An 18,358-nucleotide genomic window follows, 5' to 3' on the forward strand; every position below is an offset into this window, starting at 1 on the left:
GACGGTCCGCGGAACGGACCGCAATTGTGCCCATAATTATGAAAGTGGTCTAAGTCAAAATTAAAAAAAAAAAAATGAGTATCAGTTATTTCACGCCATATTATTTCAAACGAAATTAATTCAATGTAATTTCGAAACAAAAAATATATGACTTAGACCACTTTCATAATTATGGGCACAATTATCGGGATCCGGTATCGGTGAACGTAAGATTGAAAAAATTGCTCAGCGACGAGGGTGGAGAAGAGACGGACTCGCGGGATGAAAATAGGGAAAAAAGGAAGCGAGAGGGTAAAAGGAGCGACGTTACAAGCGCATAAGGAAGCAAAGGTCCGCTCAAAGACGAACTCTCGGGAGGGAAAGAATCGACGAATTTCCCCGAGCGAGCGAGAATTGTGGGCGTCGCGACTTCTCGGCGCGCGTGCCTTTGATGTCTTTCGCGCCATTTGTCCGTTCCTCGTTTTCCGTCATTTTCTGGTCCCGTCGCGTCGTCTCGATTCCCATCTTTCCCGGAGACAAAAAACATCCGCGGGAAGTCAATCCTAGCCCGGAAGGTTTCCGGGACGCTCCCAAAAAGACCGGAAGCTTCCAGGACTCTTCCGATGGTTGGCGGTCGGTATTAACCTTCGAGTTTCTTCCCCCGTTTCGAGACACCCGAGATTTGTTCCACTGTGCTTCTCTGGAGTTCTCTCATCGACCCTCGTCGAGACGATTCGAATCCATCGGGGCTTGATGCTGGTTCGAGGCGAAAACGCGGATCTATCCGCCGATCAGCAGCCAAGGGAGGACCACGGTCACGCAGATGGCTGCCAAACAGCTGGCGCACATCGCCAAGGGACTCGCGGCGGCTTCCGGTTCCGAGTCCACGTAGTACTCCTCGTCCCTCTCGAACTCGCGAACTTCCACGTCGCACCGGAAACACACGCGAGCCGCTTTCAGGTGCGAGCTGTCCCTCCTCAAGAAAAGGGCCGATCCCTTCCGGTCCAACTTCCACCCGGGCTCCTGCAACAGCATCCGATTCATCTTCGAAGAAGGACTACTCGTCCAAGCTCGACGATCACTCGGCAACGCGGAAAGTAGTCGGGACCCTCGGGATGTCCCGCGGAATTCCCTCCGCTTGTACGTGACGACGGAATCGGGCCCTTCGGCTTTTCCTGGTCCGCTTCAACCTGAAATAGAAAATCGAAATTAGAACGATTACGTCGGGGATTTGGAAGAGCGCCTGGCGAGGAAGACTGGTTATTAAATTCCCGAAGGAGTTCAATTTGTCCCGGGCAGAATGCAGGATCTTTTACTCCGAGGAGAAGAGGCTAGGATTGAGTCATGCGACCGAATGACCCCGGAGGAAATAATCGGTGAACTCTCCGGAGACGCAGAAGAGGCGATGGAGATGTTATTGGTGGGCAGGAAAAATATTATGCAAAAGAGGAGATTATCCATCGGCACGGGTTAAAGAGAGACTCCTGCAGATGAGGTTGTGGACCTTCTGACCTCGGCGGACACGTGGAACGAGGAGTTACAATTGTCGCGATAATTTCAATTCGTTCTGACGCATCGACCGTCATCGTTCCCGGCCCTCCCGGTTCTCGAAAACATCCGTAATTTATGCTCCTCTGACGCGTTTGCCCGCGCTTATTGGTCCGCGAGCGAGTGATGGATCGGAGTCGTTAAAATTTTTCTCCACGCTTCCGGGATAAATCACGGCCGCGTTGTTGCACCGACGCGACTCCAGATAGGAGAAGCGGGACGAACTGCGCGGAAGAAAATTAACTATCGCGCCGTTGGGAGAGAGAAAAATGGCCGAATTCCGCAGCCGCGGAGCCCTCCCACCCCGGGAATAAAATTTATTCCAATATTCGAGAAAATGGAGGCTGTTGACGCTTCCCGGGGTTCGTTTCCAAGGAGAGGTCGCCCCCGCCGAAGGAGCTCGGGTTTCCTCGAGGGTCCTTAATTCCGATTTCCCCGAGAAACAAGGGTACCCGACGCGAGGTGGAAACGTCCTGAAACAAAGGCGACACAAAGAACCGGCTAGAAAACGTAAATGAAAGGGACGGGAGTTAAGGCCGAGTGCTGACAAAAGGGAAGTGGTCCAAACGCGTCACTCCGAAAGGATATCATTAGGAATGCGCCCCCTGATAAAAGCGAGGACGAGCCGCTCCCAATTCGAGAAGGTATCTTGCGGAATTATGGAGCACCTCGGGGCGACGTAGTCGCGCATTGGAAATTCAAATTTCTGCCATTAGGACAATAGGACCCGACCCGCGGGCACCATTAATTTTTCCCGAAAAATATCCGAACGAGCCCCCCCGGCAGGGATTTATTTCTCCCGGTTTTTCGCATCTAGGGTCTCGCAAATCACTTCCGGGGAGACTTTCGGATACCTCGCGGGAAATTATTAAATTATTTAACCCGACTTGCGTTTCCGTCTCCCTAGCAAACGTCTCGACGAAGACGTGCACTCGGATCTTTTCCTCGGTTGACGATCTTGGAAACGAAAGTCTCCAACTTTAGGACATCCGAGAAAAGCGAAAATCGCGTGAGAAGCGGCGATATGCGAGCGGTGCCGGCCGATAAATCCTCCGGGACCGTAATCGAGGTGTAACGATATCATCGGGGAATAGGTACGTGTCGGGCGTTCGTTACATCCCGCGAATGGATTTTTCCCTACCGGCCGGATGATCGATGACCACGGTGATAAAAGTACGACTGACAAGCCCAGCGTGTGGGTACAACTAAAACCTCCGAGGGATTCCGTCAAATGTATTATCACGAAGTTACGGCATTTAATCGCGCGGCTCCCATCCCGAAAAAAGTTGCTAATTAAATCCAGCTTTCCATGCCCGGGGGAGGCCGCGACGCGGCTTTCCTTTCCGCATCGACCGACCGCGGGATTTCCCCGGGAATAATCGTATTTTCCTATAAATATACGGTCCACCTCTGAGCGCGATACAGAGGCCGAACAAAGCCGGGGATCGTCTCCCCCTTACCTATCCGCTGTCGCCGTCTAGCGATACAATTATTTTCCAAACCTCGAGCCGGCGCCATTAGCCGCGCCATTATCGACGGTTTTCCCGCGGCAAAGTTTATCGCCCGCCGTTTATCGAGCCCGACGGAAACCAAAGAGTCCCCGGGAGGTCCGCTTTATGGCATCCCGGCGAGGCCGGGGTGGGAATTAATTGGAGCAACTTCGACGGGTCCGAGCGGGGGGGGGGCGTTCCAGGGACGTTTACGCAGGTCGCCGTTGGCGGAAGTTTATCCCTTGATCGGGTCTATTCGGTGCACGCGTCGCCCCCGGTGCAGGAAACCGGAGGAGGTCGACCGCACCGACGTCGAGCACCGTCGGCGTTTCGGAGATATCGGGACTACCGATCGCCACCGGTCAAACGATTCTAGCCCCGGCTCGAGCATCCCTCGAGGGATGGAAATCGTTCCCACCCTTTGAGGTGCTCCCCATTATCCCCACGTAGAGACCACCTCTCGGCGGGTTGCATCGGCGCATCGACGCGTCGCCGCGGCGTATGCGCCACCCTTCGGAAACGGCCGCGTAAACATCCGCTTACCACCGCGAATCTCCTTCCGTGCGATTTGGCCGCACCCTCCGATCCGCCTAGGTTCTCCGGTCATTAAGCAGAACCCCGGGAATTTGATCCTTTATTCCGATTATCCCTCCCGTCAGCCGTCGCCGTTCGCGTCCCACCCTCGACGCCACCCACAGGGAGCGAGGTAAAGTCGGCAACGACGCAGAAAAAAAAAAAAAGAAAGGAATTATGGGGCAGAACCGACCCACATTAGAGGGAGGAAAAACATCGAGGAAGTAGGAAAATCGAGCGGTTTTTGTTAAACTCCCCGAAACGGCGCCCGATTCGAGGGCGCATCCATTTGTCATCCGCGATCCGCCTCTTCTGCCGCCCTCCGCGATAAGACTTCCAATTTCGACGTTTCCCCGCGCAAAAACCCGAAGGAACATCCGTCTCGTTCCAGGATTTATACCTCGTAGCTCGATAGGAACGCTCCCCGGGCCAGGGCGGCTCGGTACCAGCGGGGAACCCGGCGCTGTTTAGCGCACCGCGGTGTCGGGTGGCGCAATCGCGTTATCGCGCCGACTAGAGCCGCGCGAGCGACTTCGCCGCCGAGGTCCACCTCGTAAACGGAATTTAAACGGAATTGCCAATCGAACCGATAAGACCCCAGATCCGGCGCGGAGGGCAAGGGAAGGAAAGGGAAACGCATCCGGCGGAATCGAGGCTCGCAAAAAGTCCGGCCATCGTTCCAAAAGTCTGCCTTATCGCGCGGAGGGGGGAGGGGAAATCGATTCCGCGGTATGCACAGCCCGATCATGCCCCGATAAAATCCTAGGAATCTCGTCACGCGGATATTAATCCGATTACCGGACTACGTATCGGTGTCTCGGTTATCCGGCGAGCAGCCGTGGGGCTCCCCTTTTCGAAATTTATGGAAAGTCTCGGGACTTCACCCTTCCGCCGGAGTTTCGCGCGAGAGCCGGGGAGGAGCTTTTCATTTCGCCGGCGAAGTTTGTCGCCGCTTTCGGCCTCCCCGGGTGGCGGGGGCGTTTTCCGCGCCGAGATTTCCGAGCCTGGTCGGGTCGTTAAACGCGAAACGCAGATCAGAGAATCGGGTCCCGCGAGCGTTTAAAGCTCTCGCGAGATATGCGCGGCATTCGGCCGATAAGTCTAATCAGCGTCCGCGTTAAGGGGATGGACTTCGAGCTCGGAAGTGCCATTGGCTTCGACTTCGCCTTGGGGCGGATGCATCGAGGCGTATCTCTCTCTCGATGTAAACACTGGCCGACCGCCAAACAAAGGAGGCCTACTTCCTGGTCCGTGTAATTTTTTTTTTTCTTCTCTATCTTTTTCCCTCGACGTTGGTTAAAACAACGATCATTCTCCGGCGAGGCGGTTCCGCAGGTTCGGGGGGAAAAACGGGGCGCGGCGGTGCTCGCGGCGTTGATAACGGGTATCATTATGCGCGCCGGATATACCTGGCCCGTTTAATTGCCGGAGGGCCGATTCGTTGCAACGCCGTTGGCGTGCCGCCCTCTAACGAGCGAACGCGGGGGTGTAAAAAATGACGGCCGTTCCCCTAATTACGCGCCCGAGGAATTGGACGACGATCATTGTTCGATTCCTTCGAGCCGATCTCCGGGAGGCGAGGAACGAAACGTCAGGTTGGGACGAAACGACCGTTTGTTTATGTATGTAAAGCTGGAATTGCCACTTTAGCTCAATTCAATAAGATTTGTTGCAAAATTTATTGCTAATTCATTGCTATTTTATTGCACGAGAAAACAATTTGTTGCTCCTATACTTTTCCGAAAAATGGTGGCGATGTCAGCTTTATATAAAGCTAGCACTGCCACAATAATAAACAATTATTAAGTAAATGTTCATCGAGGAATTATATGCAAGAATTTATTGCTAATTAATTCCTCGCAGAAAAACCAAATTTCAATTTTTTTCCTCACCCCTAAAGGGATGAATCGCCAACCCTAGTGCTGATCGCAGGACAGAAGGATGAAAAACATGGGAGAATCGAACTATTTCTTCACGTGGAAATTAATTGCTCCGAGAAGAACCAATATCTTAGTAAAAATACAATTTTCAAAGCTACATTAATTAGCGATTAATTCCCACGTGAACAAATAGTTCGATTCTTCCATGTTTTTCATGTTTCTGTCCTTTAGGGGTGAGGAAAAAAATTGAAATTCGCTTTTTCTGCGAGCAATTAATTAGCAATAAATTCTGGTATACAATTCATCGATGAATATTTACTTAATAATTGTTTTTTATTGTGGCAGTGTTAGGTTTATATAAAGCTGACATCGCCACCATTTTTCGGAAAAGTATAGGAGCAAAAAATTCTTCTCTTGTGCAATAAAATAGCAATGAATTAACAATAAACTTTGCAAGAAATTTTATTGAATTGTGCCAAAGTGGCAATTCCAGCTTTATATACATCGTTTGTTTTAACGATCGGCGCACCGCTGGTTACCGTCGCCACTTGTCGCGCCGAGTGCCCTCCGACTCCGATTGATCGCGGCTCCGCAAACAAGTGACTCGACGTGGATAGGAACCGTCCACGAGAGGATTTCCTCGTGGCCGGGAACTCGAAACAAAGGACCGTGGAATTCGATGCAAGGTTCACGGTAGCCGACGCCGGTCACCAAAGACCGGGGGATTACTCGGGGGTCGAAGAGGAGTCGCGTTCGCAAACTCAAATGGGAACAGGAATTCGGATAACGGCAAAGTTGCGAACTCCGCCAAGACGGAGAAAAATTTCTAAGAGCGAATGGCGGGAATATGGATCGACGCCTAGAGAGTACCTACCTAGGTGGCGGGAACTTCCGGCGCACTGGGTATCGGAGAACTCCGAAGAGCGAGAGAGACCCGATCGGCGAGCGGAAGCCCCCCTTGGATGAACGGGCAGAGCCGCAGGAGTCGGCAGGTGAAATAACGAGAAGTTTACCGGCGGCAAGAGCAAGACGGACCGAAGTTGTGACTCCGGGCCCGACAACTTTCCACGGAGTTTCATCGGGCGATTAATATTCATGAGGCGGAAGACGCGCGCTGAACGGGACAGGATACGGGACGATGTGCGCCCCGGGCAGGAAGGAGACATAAAAGGCAGCTAAGTGTAGAGAGAGAACCGTCGATTTCGACGAAGGTCCGAGAAGAAATCAGGGAAAAACGTCCAAACATTGACTCCCAATTCGCTTCTAAAGACGGCGGCTTTTAAGGTGAAGTGACACACGTCGAGGAACTTGATCAACGTCGATAAAGAAGATTTTTCTCAATGCCTACGTTGCCGAGGTGGTTTTTATATTGACAGATGTATCGAATTATATTGGGTATTGTCCCAAATGGCATACTCCACCTGTCGTTTTCGTATAATAATTATAAAGAAATCTAAGTAAAACTCCAGAAATCCTCTGGATTCATGCTTTCTGGGGCCCTAATTGACTGCAGTGGTACCTCCTGCGCCATCTGTGATTTCCAGGTCAATTAAATTTTCACTCCAAGACCTCGTATTACCATCGTTTTGGCATAGAAGCGCATACGACACTTCTTTTGCCTTTATCCCGTTCAAATGCGAGTTTATCGATTACCAGAGTGTTCTAAATTGTCGTAAAATTGTCCTGACCGTTTCGATTCTCATATCAGAGCCTTCAATAATTGTATATTGATCGAAATATGAGAGCTCGACGCCATTTTGGTTCCGGTCTGGGCTAAGTTAAAAAAATTTGTCCAAAAATTCCAAAGTTTGAACGTGTCAGGACAATTCTTAGATGGTCAGGAGTGATGTGTCAAAGTTTCGGACAGTTTGGTCTAATACCCTTAAAAAAAAGTTTTGTATTCGAATCGACTGATTTGAAGGGGGTTTCACTTCACCTTAAGACGACCGGACCCAGAGTGCAGTTGGAAATCGGATTTCGACCTCGGACGGTCCGAGGGTGGAGGAGGGACGAGAACCTAGCGACAATAAGGAGGGCACCCCGGTCGCGGGGTATAGCCCTAGGAAAGGGGAGTTTTAACTAGATTTGCGTAGTTTGTTCGCACTCGAGCGACTTGACCCGAGAGTGGGAATAAATCAGCCTATACCCGGGTCCTCGTCGCCTCGAAGCGCTCGAGATTCAAATCGAATCGCGAGGGTTCCCGAGTGCAGCCAGCACCGGCTTCCGTCGACCTTAATAAGCGAGGCTTTAACGAGGATACTTTCGGCGGGGATCGAGTTTCCATCCCCTCGAGGAAGGGTTCCTTGGGAGTCCCCGGAACAGCAAACGCGAGCCCCCGGCCGGATTACCGTGAAGAGGCTGCGCGAGCTCGTCCCCTAATAAGTTCCCCCGACCAATAAAAAGACCTCGAAGCGCCGATACGCGGCTCGAGATGCGCAAGGAGGACCTCCTCGGAAGTTTCTCGAGGGCTTCCATCGGTTCGAAGATCTCTCGAGATCGGTCGGGCGAAATCGAGCGACCTATACCTCGGAATTCCCGGACGCGTGCCGAGTTCCCGAGAGAGAGCGGCGCCGCTTCCTTCGACCTCGATAGGCGACAACTCGAACGAGGTCGCTGGGACACCCGGTCTTCCTTCTTTCTCGTCTCCACCTTAGGGAAGGTCCGGATGCGAGTGGCAGACCTGTTCGCAGGCGGAGCCTACGAGTTTGTTCCTCCTGCTATCGGCACTCCATTGAAACGAGTCCGGAGCGAGACTCGGAGGAACAGGAAGCGGGGCAAGATCGAGGAGATCGGAGATGTTTCCACCGGTGGGTCTCGCCCCACCTTTGACGGCGGAGAAACTTCGAGGAAGACCGTCATTGTCACGTTACGTCGAGGTATTCGTTAGCGTAATGACGGGACCCCCGGACGGAATCTCGGGAAATTGCACATTCGAGGCAGAAAAAAAAAGAAAAAAAACGGGGAACTCCTGGAAAAGTCGACGAGAAATCACGAGAGGTCGACCGTTCGTTGACGACGCGTGTTCTGCCGAGTCGAGCACGGACGCCCGACAACGTTGAATTTCCTCGCTCCGTGAAAACGCATCCGCATCCTGAAACCTTAATAATATCATCTCCCTCGAGTGCACCCGCTCCCGCGACGAAAAACGATCGAAGAAACGCGTCCTCCTTTTTCTTCGTGGAATTTAAATGAACCGCATGAAAGGAGTTTCCCCCCGGAACGGGGTCGAGGGTGCATCCAAGCTGCAACAAGTCGGGCAGGAATTCCCTTACGCGGAAACGGAAAATCCAGGATTTTTCCCGAAGACAGAGAGAGAGGAGGAAGCCCGGACACGCGTCGGAGTCGAGAATGAAAATCCCGGGAGCAAAACGGTGGAAACGAAGGACGATAAATTAAGTGCCATCGCAGCCCGCCCGTGCACCTTAAGCGGACATAAAAAAGCGGGGCCCGACCGCGAAAGAACGAGGTACGCTTTACGACGACATCTCCAATATGGCGGGGACGCGTCTCGGAAAGCAATTATTTCTACCGTTTACAGTGTCTCGTAATATCGCCGCCAGACCCCGGGACTGCGACGAAGTTTAATTCGACTTGCTGCCACCGCGGCCGTATGGTCGCGGGAGATAGCATTGTCGCGTTGCTGAATTGTGCCGCTAAATTAGATCGCTGACATCCGACCGATAATGTCGTTTCTACCGGGCGAATCCGCAACGGGGACTCCCTCTTCCGTTACACGGAGCTCAAAGGCCGCGGCTAATTTGCGGCCGATTCGCCCGGAAAGAGTACGGGAGAAAGGTTCGTAGATCACTCGGCGCCAAAGTCGACGACGATATCGCCGACGATTCGGCTGTAATAGTTCCCTCGCGAGTCGGAGAACGAGACCGGAAAGCATGGCAAATTACGGCCAAGTGCTCGCCTTTTTCATTAATTAGTTAACATTAATTTCTAAGAGGGTTTAATGACTCCCACGTCCGCCCTTAAGGTGAAGTGAAACATTCTTGAAATCAGTCGACTCGAATACAACACTTTTTTTTAAGGGTATTAGACCAAACTGTCCGAAACTTTGACACATCACTTCTGATCATCTAAGAATTGTCCTGACACGTTCAAAATTTGGATTCTTCAAAAAAACTTTTTAACTCAGTCCAGACCAGAACCAAAATGGCGTCGAGCTCTCATATTTCGATCAGTATACAATTATCGAAGGCTCTGATATGAGAATCGAAAGAGTCAGGACAATTTTACGACAATTTAGAACACTCTGGTAATCGATAAACTCGCATTTGAACGGGATAAAGGCAAAAAAAGTGTTCTGTGCGCTTCTATGCTAAAACGATGGGAATACGAGGTCTCGGGGTGAAAATTTAATTGACCTGGAAATCACAGATGGCGCAGGGGGTCCCTCCGCACTCAATTAGGGCCCCAGAAGGCATGAATCCAGAGGATTTCTGGAGTTTTACTTCGATTTCTTTATAATTATTGTACGAAAACGACAGGTGGAATATTCCATTTGGTACAATACACAATATAATTCGACACAGCTGTCAATATAAAAACGAACGTCGGCAACGTAGGCATTTAGAAAAATCTCCTTTATCGACGTTGATCAAGTTAATCTACGTGTTTCACTTCACCTTAAGCATGGAGGCCCGTTCGCGGAGGATATTTCTGAGGGGCAGGGAGTGGCATAATGGCGGATAAGTTATTAAATTCACAGGAGACAGTTATCGCGGCATCAAGAAGCCATTAGGATAATGAACATCGAGGATAGTTACGAGCGATTATTATTCGCATTACGCAAGTTAATGCGCTTTTCCTCCCCATCGGGTGCATGCACGCGCTGCGCTCGCGAGTCGTAAATTATTAACGACGAGATCGCGCCATTTTTTTTTCTCCTCGAACGAGATACAGTTAATCGCTTCGACCCGAAAGATCTCCTACACGTCTCTCGACTAATTCGAACGACGAGAAATATTTACCCACCGCGTAAAGTCCCTCCCCGGGATAGGCTACTTTTCCGTCATAAGAACGGGATTCCTTAATCAAGGTGAGTGCGCGATTTATCCGGCGAGGAGATGATAGGTCATTCGGTACTCAATGTAATGGAGAGTTCGGTCCATCCCGGCTTTGGAAATTGGCGGATCCGCATCCGAAGGAAAAGCCATTCGGCTCCCCCCAAGCCGCCGCGATTTTCGTCGGTTTCCCTCCGAACATCGCTGGGAACGTAAATATTTTTCCCGGGGAAACGGGCATATCCCATCGCTGTTATGAAAACCGGGAAAACCGGGGGAGAGGGTGGGTTATGGAGTGCAACGAGTCATTATTCCAAATGCGCACAGATATTTATGCACCGCCTCTTTCTCATTCTCTCCCGGCGCGTTTACCGCGCGTTAACCACGTCGTAACTTACGGAGAATCCAATTATCTCGAGGAATTTTCCGTAAGGAACTCCCATCCGGGAGGTGGCCGGAAAGCGTTTCCGCGCCCCGGGATCCTTTTTCGAGTCGGCGGTCTCGGGAAAATCGGGCTTTCGAGTCGCCGGATCGTTTCGCCGCGTTTTCGGATTCTCGTTTCGGTCCAGTTTCCGTTTGCTCGCGCGGATTCGTCCGACCCGATGAGAGATCAAACGGAGCGGCGGCTCCAAAGCGAGTTTTTCCGAGGTTTCCACGGCGAGTGGACCGAACGATGCTCCGGCTTCCGCGCGGAATCATATCGAGGAAGTATTTGACAAACGGGGGGGAAAACACGGTGGAAGCGGAACGCGGGAGCGGAGGAAAGTTGAAAGCTTTGGGAACAGGGGAGGCACGGGATTCCCCTTGGAGTCCGGTATCATCCGACGAATTGAAATACCCGGCGCGGTCGCTCGGGGAATTTCAAACGTCAAACGCAGACCTATGGAGCCCTACCGTGGAGGTGGACCGTCGAAACCGCGTTTCCTCCGGCTGGACGTCGCGGAAAAAAAGGATAGCCGTATATCCCGGTCGCGCGGAATTTCAGCCGAGGAAGGTCGATCCTCGAATCTCGCGAAGTCCCTCGACAACGAGTCCGACCCCACGGTCGGCACATGCTCGACATCGGATCTCGAAAAGCTCGCCAGACGGGGAGACACCGGTGAAATCGATAAACCGTCCGGCCGATAAAAAGCCCTCGAGGCCGTAACGGTGGATTCCCAATCGACGAGAGCTGGCCGAATCGCAGGATCCGATTTCACGCGGGACCGCAATGGGGATTTACCTCGGCAAATCCTACGCACGAGTCGCGGATATTTCACCGCGACTTCCTCGTGCCGATCCACCCCGACGCCAGATTTAGCGGACGGGTTAATACCTCCGGGGAATTAATGCTTAAAGATCGCCGCAACTGCGAAGAAAGAAAAAAAAAAAAAGAATATTCTTCGCGAGGAGCAAAATCATCGTCCTCTTCCGGCCCGAATTACAATTGCACCCGCCTCCGACTTTCGACAAATGGGTCAAATATAAATGCTACGGAAACGAGGCAACGACTCTGCGCGCCCACCCCTGTAAATACAGGTCGAGGGGGTACATAAAATAAACAGAGCCGCAATAGCAGCCGCCGCGACCCTTAGTGCGCGGGGGGTCAAGTATACGTAAAATACAAGACGCCGCAATTACGCCCTCGGGTCGGGGGTGGTGCTCGAGGCAAAAAGTGGCGCAATTGTATCGCGGCGCGGCCCTTGCCCCGGGGGCAAACGACTCGCCTCGCCTTTTCCGCAATTTCCCGGCGGATTCCGCCCGATCGGTCGAGGACCTCCTCGAAAGTCGACTAATTCCGCCGTGGGAAGAGTGTTCCGCGTCTTCCGTCTCGCCGCACGTGAGCGGCCCTCCCTGGAAGAGGTTAGGTCGACACGAAACTCGCATTACCGAGATACGCTGGTCGAGGAAGACACGTCCCGGTGTACCCTAAAGCCTGAAATTCCTCCCGTCCGGCGGAAACTCATTTATCGGCCCATTCCCCTCGCTTAAGATCGCGTTAAAACTCCGCGGACCGACCGCGCGGTTCTACCGAACGATCTTTCCCGTCTAATTCCGTCTCCTTTTCGCATTGCACGAACGGAGAAATGACGAGTTCGGTCGCTTCGGATGCCTTTGGTCGTATTTCGAGTTTGCCGCCTGCGGGGGCAGTCCCGAAAATGCGGGAGTTTCCGAGCGGGCTAACCTAACCTAATTCCCGGAGAAGCGGGATTCACGGCGGCCGTGGAGCGGCCCGACCGTCGATCGCCGGCTTGTACTTTTAATCCACGATAAGCTCCCTTTAATAACGACGCTATCCAACGAGGGGATTACACGGTCGGTAAAGCGGAACGGGGCATCGCTAACGAAGGCGCAACCACCGGCCGGCTACGAGGGATAAAAAACACAGAGAGAAACACGCCCGTTCGCGCGCGCAAAAAAAAAATGAGGAGTTCACGCGGTGGAAGAAATGGACGCGGATTCGAAAGTGCCCCCGGCCGATTGATTCCCCGCGGGACGCGTGGCAATTTTTCCACCCTGTCGAAAATCGCGTTATCCGCGATCAGCGATCAGCGACCGTCGATACCGTGGATATATCGAAGGCCGGACGAGGGGTCGCCGATCGTATGCACGGCACATTAAACCGCGATACCATTAATGCGTCCCGGTGCATAATCGCGCCAACATCGTCCTCGAAAGCACGACAGGCACGCGCGGGTTATCGCGAAATATCGCTGATTGATAACCCGCTCGTAACGTCGCGTTATTCGCCGGGCATTTGCGGAATTTCGGTCCGGAAGCCTCCGGACGTTTGCTTATCGGCATACGCAACGCGTCCTTCATCCCGGCGCGTTTTCACCGCGTAATTCGCGTAATTCGGGGATTTCGCGGATCTCGCGGATCTCGCGGGAGCCCTCGACCTCGTTCTCGAGCTCCGAAAATCCGGGGACTTTTTTACGACCGCTCCACGCGGTTTTCCCCGTCTCTCGAGATTCCCCCGAGAACGGATATGGACTTGTTCAAGATCAAGAAACCTCCTCGATAAGAGTCGTCGCACGACCCTAGATTTTTTCTCCTTCCCGAAAATCCTGGAAAAATTCGGTTTCCTCGTCGAAAGCCGGGCGTAAAGTCGAGGCGAACGCTCCTTCCGAATTTTGACTATCAATTTTTATGCAAGACCCGGGGCTGATTTACGCTCGGCCAAAATGGCTGCGCGACCTAACTTTTTCCCTGAATTGCGAGGGGAAACGGGCTCGCCTCGGGAAATTCGACGATCGGGGGAAATCGTAAAACTCGCGACAGGATATGTCTCGCGTAAACATCGCAGTGGATTCCTCGGTCGCGATCGATTCCGCTGCGGCTATTAAGGTGAAGTGAAACACGTCGAGGAACTTGGTCGACGTAGATAAAGAAGATTTTTCTAAATGCCTACGTTGCCGACGTTGGTTTTTATATCGACAGCTGGGTCGAATTATATTGGGTATTGTACCAAATGGCATACTCCACCTGTCGTTTTCGTACAATAATTATAAAGAAATCTAAGTAAAACTCCAGAAATCCTCTGGATTCATGCTTTCTGGGGCCCTAATTGACTGCAGAGGGACCCCCTGCGCCATCTGTGATTTCCAGGTGAATTAAATCTTCACCTCGGACCTCGTATTCCCATCGTTTTAGCATAGAAGCGCATACAACACTTTTTTTGCCTTTGTCCCATACAAATGCGAGTTTCTCGATTACCAGAGTGTTCTAAATTGTCGTGAAATTGTCCTGACCCTTTCGATTTTCATATCAGAGCCTTCGATAATTGTATATTGATCGAAATATGAGAGCTCGACGCCATTTTGGTTCTGGTCTGGGCTGAATTAAAAGATTTTCTTTAAAAATCCAAATCTTGAATGTGTCAGGACAATTCTTAGATGATCAGGAGGGATGTGTCAAAGTTTCGGACAGTTTGGTCTAATACCCTTAAAAAAAAAGTGTTGTATTCGAATCGACTGATTTGAAGGGGGTTTCACTTCACCTTAAAGGGGTGACGAACCGTGGACCGTACAGACCCGGCGATCGGGGGTTGAATTAAATCGGATCAATTAGGAGCTTAATCATTCGGGGCGATTTCTGTCCGTCAATATGAAGAGAGGATTTACATCCGCCGAGGAGATCGAGCTCGAGCTTAATTCCCCCGGTGTCGTCGTTAAAATGCAAAAGCGGAGAGACGCTCGCGAGGTGCCGTTTCCCGATGACGCTCCAGGCGCCGAACAACGGGGGTGAAGATAATACGGGGCTTGACAGCCGCTATCAATTATGCCTCGTGCTAATTGAGCACTTGCGAGACGGACTCGATAAAGTCGCCGCTTTGCGCGATAGAGGTCAGGGAATACCGAGACGAGCTTGCATCGGAGTTGCCGAGGGCGGTATAAATTATCCAAGTCTTCCTTAAACGGGCCAACGAGAGGATAAACGTTAATCCACCCGGTGGAAACGTAACGTCCAAGTTACGTGATAAAACCCCACCCACAAGCGTGAAAAATGGTTAAGGTGTAGTGAAACATCCTTCAAATCAGTCGATTCGAATACAGCACTTTTTTTTAAGGGTATTAGACCAAACTGTCCGAAACTTTGACACATCCCTCCTGATCATCTAAGAATTGTCCTGACACATTCAAGATTTGGATTTTTAAACAAAATTTTTTAATTCAGCCCAGACCAGAACCACAATGGCGTCGAGCTCTCATATTTCTATCAATATACAATTATCGAAGGCTCTGATATGAGAATCGAAAGGGTCGGGACAATTTTACGACAATTTAGAACACTCTGGTAATCGATANGGGCCCTAATTGACTGCAGAGGGAACCCCTGCGCCATCTGTGATTTCCAGGTGAATTAAATCTTCACTTCGAGACCTCGTATTCCCATCGTTTTAGCATAGAAGCGCATGCAACACTTTTTTTGCCTTTGGCCCATTCAAATGCGAGTTTATCGATTACCAGAGTGTTCTAAATTGTCGTAAAATTGTCCTGACCCTTTCGATTCTCATATCGGAGCCTTCGATAATTGTATATCGATCGAAATATCAGAGCTCGACGCCATTTTGGTTCTGGTCTAGGCTGAGTAAAAAAAATTGTTTGGAAAAATCCAAATTTTCAATGTGTCAGGACAATTCTTAGATGATCAGGAGGGATGTGTCAAAGTTTCGGACAGTTTGGTCTAATACCCTTAAAAAGAAGTGTTGTATTCGAATCGACTGATTTGAAGGGGGTTTCACTTCACCTTAAGTTAACCAGAACACTAGGCGGGAAACGCCCTCGTGGAGGAGTGCCTCGCGAAAGTGTCGGGAACAAGAGGAAGAAATTCGCGCGCTCTCAGGTGCGAATTTCTGAACGCCGAGTGACGTTCCTTAGCGGCACGGCGTCATCTCCGGTAATCTCTAGGGAAGGTAAGAAACATCGGACGAGTGGAGTGGCTCGAGAATATCGCAGGTAGGAAGCGTCTCATCGGGTCAACGAACACCGACAGGAGACGAACGGAATCTCACCGGGTATCGTCCGGGTCGGCCGCGATAAATAATCGCGGCGCGTTAACCCGAGCGTTTTCACGTATTCCGATACGTAACGTATCTCGGGGGGTTATAAATAGAAATGAAAATAACGCGAGGAGATCGCAGAACCGCGGAAGTCGACATCGGGAATAAATCGAATATGAGATTCGCCCCGACTCGGGGATATTCGCAAAGGGCGCCGTAAACGGTGCCCGTCAAAGAGAATAAAGAGCGCCCGCGAATAATCGCCATTCCGGAAATTCTCCCCCGATTCCCGGGAAGGACCGTTCCTCTGCCAACCGATAAATCCGCCGCGGTAGATGCTGGCAAGGTATATAATTTCGGAATCGGCTTTACGATTTCGATCCGGATACCCCGGCTGAGCAAACTCTGGAATATCTGCTAACTCGCGGATACGCGTTCGGTGACGCACGGTTCCTCGATAGTCTCCGAATCGGGAGAGCGAGTGGCCGACGTTTGCCTTTTTAAAATACGGGTCGGGGTGAAAGTATCGCGGGGAAACGTCGCGCAACTTCCTAGGCATAATTTAACGAACGACTTAACCCGAGGCGACCGTGCGGTAGACGGAGCATGTCGCGCGACTCCACTCCGCCTCCGCGCACGTACGAGCTGGATTATGCATCCCGTTGCGTCCTTTGGAGTCGCGCAATTCCCATGCAAGGGTAGAGACAACATTTATTGCCGGGATAGCGTCTTCGTCCCGTCTACGCGTTTCGGTGAAATTACGAGGGATTACTCGGCAAAGCATGATAAGGACCGTTCGAGCTGGAAGCCTCCGCCGGGTCCCTTAAGGTGAAGTGAAACCCCCTTCAAATCAGTCGATTCGAATACAACACTTTTTTTTTAAGGGTATTAGACCAAACTGTCCGAAACTTTGACACCCCAGCTGTCAATATAAAAACGAACGTCGGCAACGTAGGCATTTAGAAAAATCTTTTTTATCGACGTTGATCAAGTTAATCGACGTGTTTCACTTCACCTTAAACCAAGCTCCGCGGATATTCTCTGCATATTCGAGGAAATACGGCGCCGACTGTCCGGTACTTAAAAAATGAATCGGGCATTATTTGAAAGGTCACCTTTTCCCTCCCAGCCACGGTTACGTACGTAGAGGCGCAATAACGGCAAGGAGTCGCGCAACCTGTCGTGCCGGTATGCAAATATAATATTTGGCCGAGAGGTCCTTGTCTTCGAAGGAGCAGCCAGAGGACGACGTAAACCCGTTCCGTCGCAGTAGCGTTCGGCTCGCTCAAAAGAAAGCACAACGAAGCCATTATACGAAATAAATGCGAATCGCGCGCGATAATACGTCATACCACGCGATAGAGAATAAACGGACTCGTTACGAAACGCGCATTCAAAATACACACACGCAGATGTATGAACTTTGCCTAGAATGCTAACAGACGTAGGTACATTAATTGGGTATAAACGTGCCCGTTCGTTTCTACGCATAAAATGCAGATATGCCGCCATTTATCGGCATTAAAGGTAACCGCGCCACGAGATGCGGCGAAAGAAATTGAAATTAAATCGATTACGAGATATCATCGACTTCTTTCGAACGAGTCGAATCGAGCAATAATTAAACCGGAGTCGTTTTCGGGATTTCAGGATTAGACTCGATTACAAGAGTACGGCGGATGGTATAATTCATTTTCCATGGCGGGGAAGAGGCGTCAACTTAATTATACGGGTTTTTAATGGGAGCTTACAAAATTGCCGGTGAAATGAAAACTCGGTAATTCCATTCGCCACGAGATGAGAATTGACCACGGCGGGGCCCTCGTAAACCGCGATTCGACGGTTTTAATTGAAACTCCGCGGTTTCATTTGTCAAGTTCCTTAGTTTCGTCGGTTTTGCGCGTCACGCGTTGCCCCGACGCATAACGAGCGTTTAACGAGACACGTGGAACTCGGTGAGTCGCGTGCGCGGCTAATGCAGAAAATGTCAGAGGAGTGCCGGAAAGCCGATACAACGTGTCCCCGAATTAGGGACGAGGGTCGATGAAAAGTGGTTTTCAGAACGGCGTTAAGGTGAAGTGAAACACGTCGAGGAACTTGGTCGACGTAGATAAAGAAGATTTTTCTAAATGCCTAGGTTGCCGACGTTCGTTTTTATACTGACAGCTGGGTCGAATTATATTGGGTATTGTGCCAAATGGCATACTCCACCTGTCGTTTCTGTACAATAATTACAAAGAAATCTAAGTAAAACTCCAGAAATCCTCTGGATTCATGCTTTCTGGGGCCCTAATTGACTGCAGAGGGAACCCCTGCGCCATCTGTGATTTCCAGGTGAATTAAATCTTCACTTCGAGACCTCGTATTCCCATCGTTTTAGCATAGAAGCGCATA

General features: G+C 51.0%; 1 protein-coding gene across 1 annotated transcript in view; it reads right to left on the bottom strand.

The window, feature by feature from the left end:
- Positions 1 to 882: 882 nt before the first annotated feature.
- LOC105697586 overlaps positions 883 to 18,358 on the bottom strand; it is a 38,822-nt gene continuing 21,346 nt past the window's right edge. The window contains exon 4 of the mRNA XM_023432561.1: positions 883 to 1,169. Within this exon, the coding sequence (XP_023288329.1) occupies positions 1,020 to 1,169 (150 nt within the window). The 3' untranslated portion in view covers positions 883 to 1,019. The remainder of the gene's footprint in view (positions 1,170 to 18,358) is intronic.

The sequence above is a fragment of the Orussus abietinus genome, unplaced genomic scaffold, assembly GCF_000612105.2.
Source record: "Orussus abietinus isolate OABI.00-Male unplaced genomic scaffold, Oabi_2.0 scaffold25, whole genome shotgun sequence".
In the NCBI taxonomy this organism is placed as follows: Eukaryota; Metazoa; Arthropoda; class Insecta; order Hymenoptera; family Orussidae; genus Orussus; species Orussus abietinus.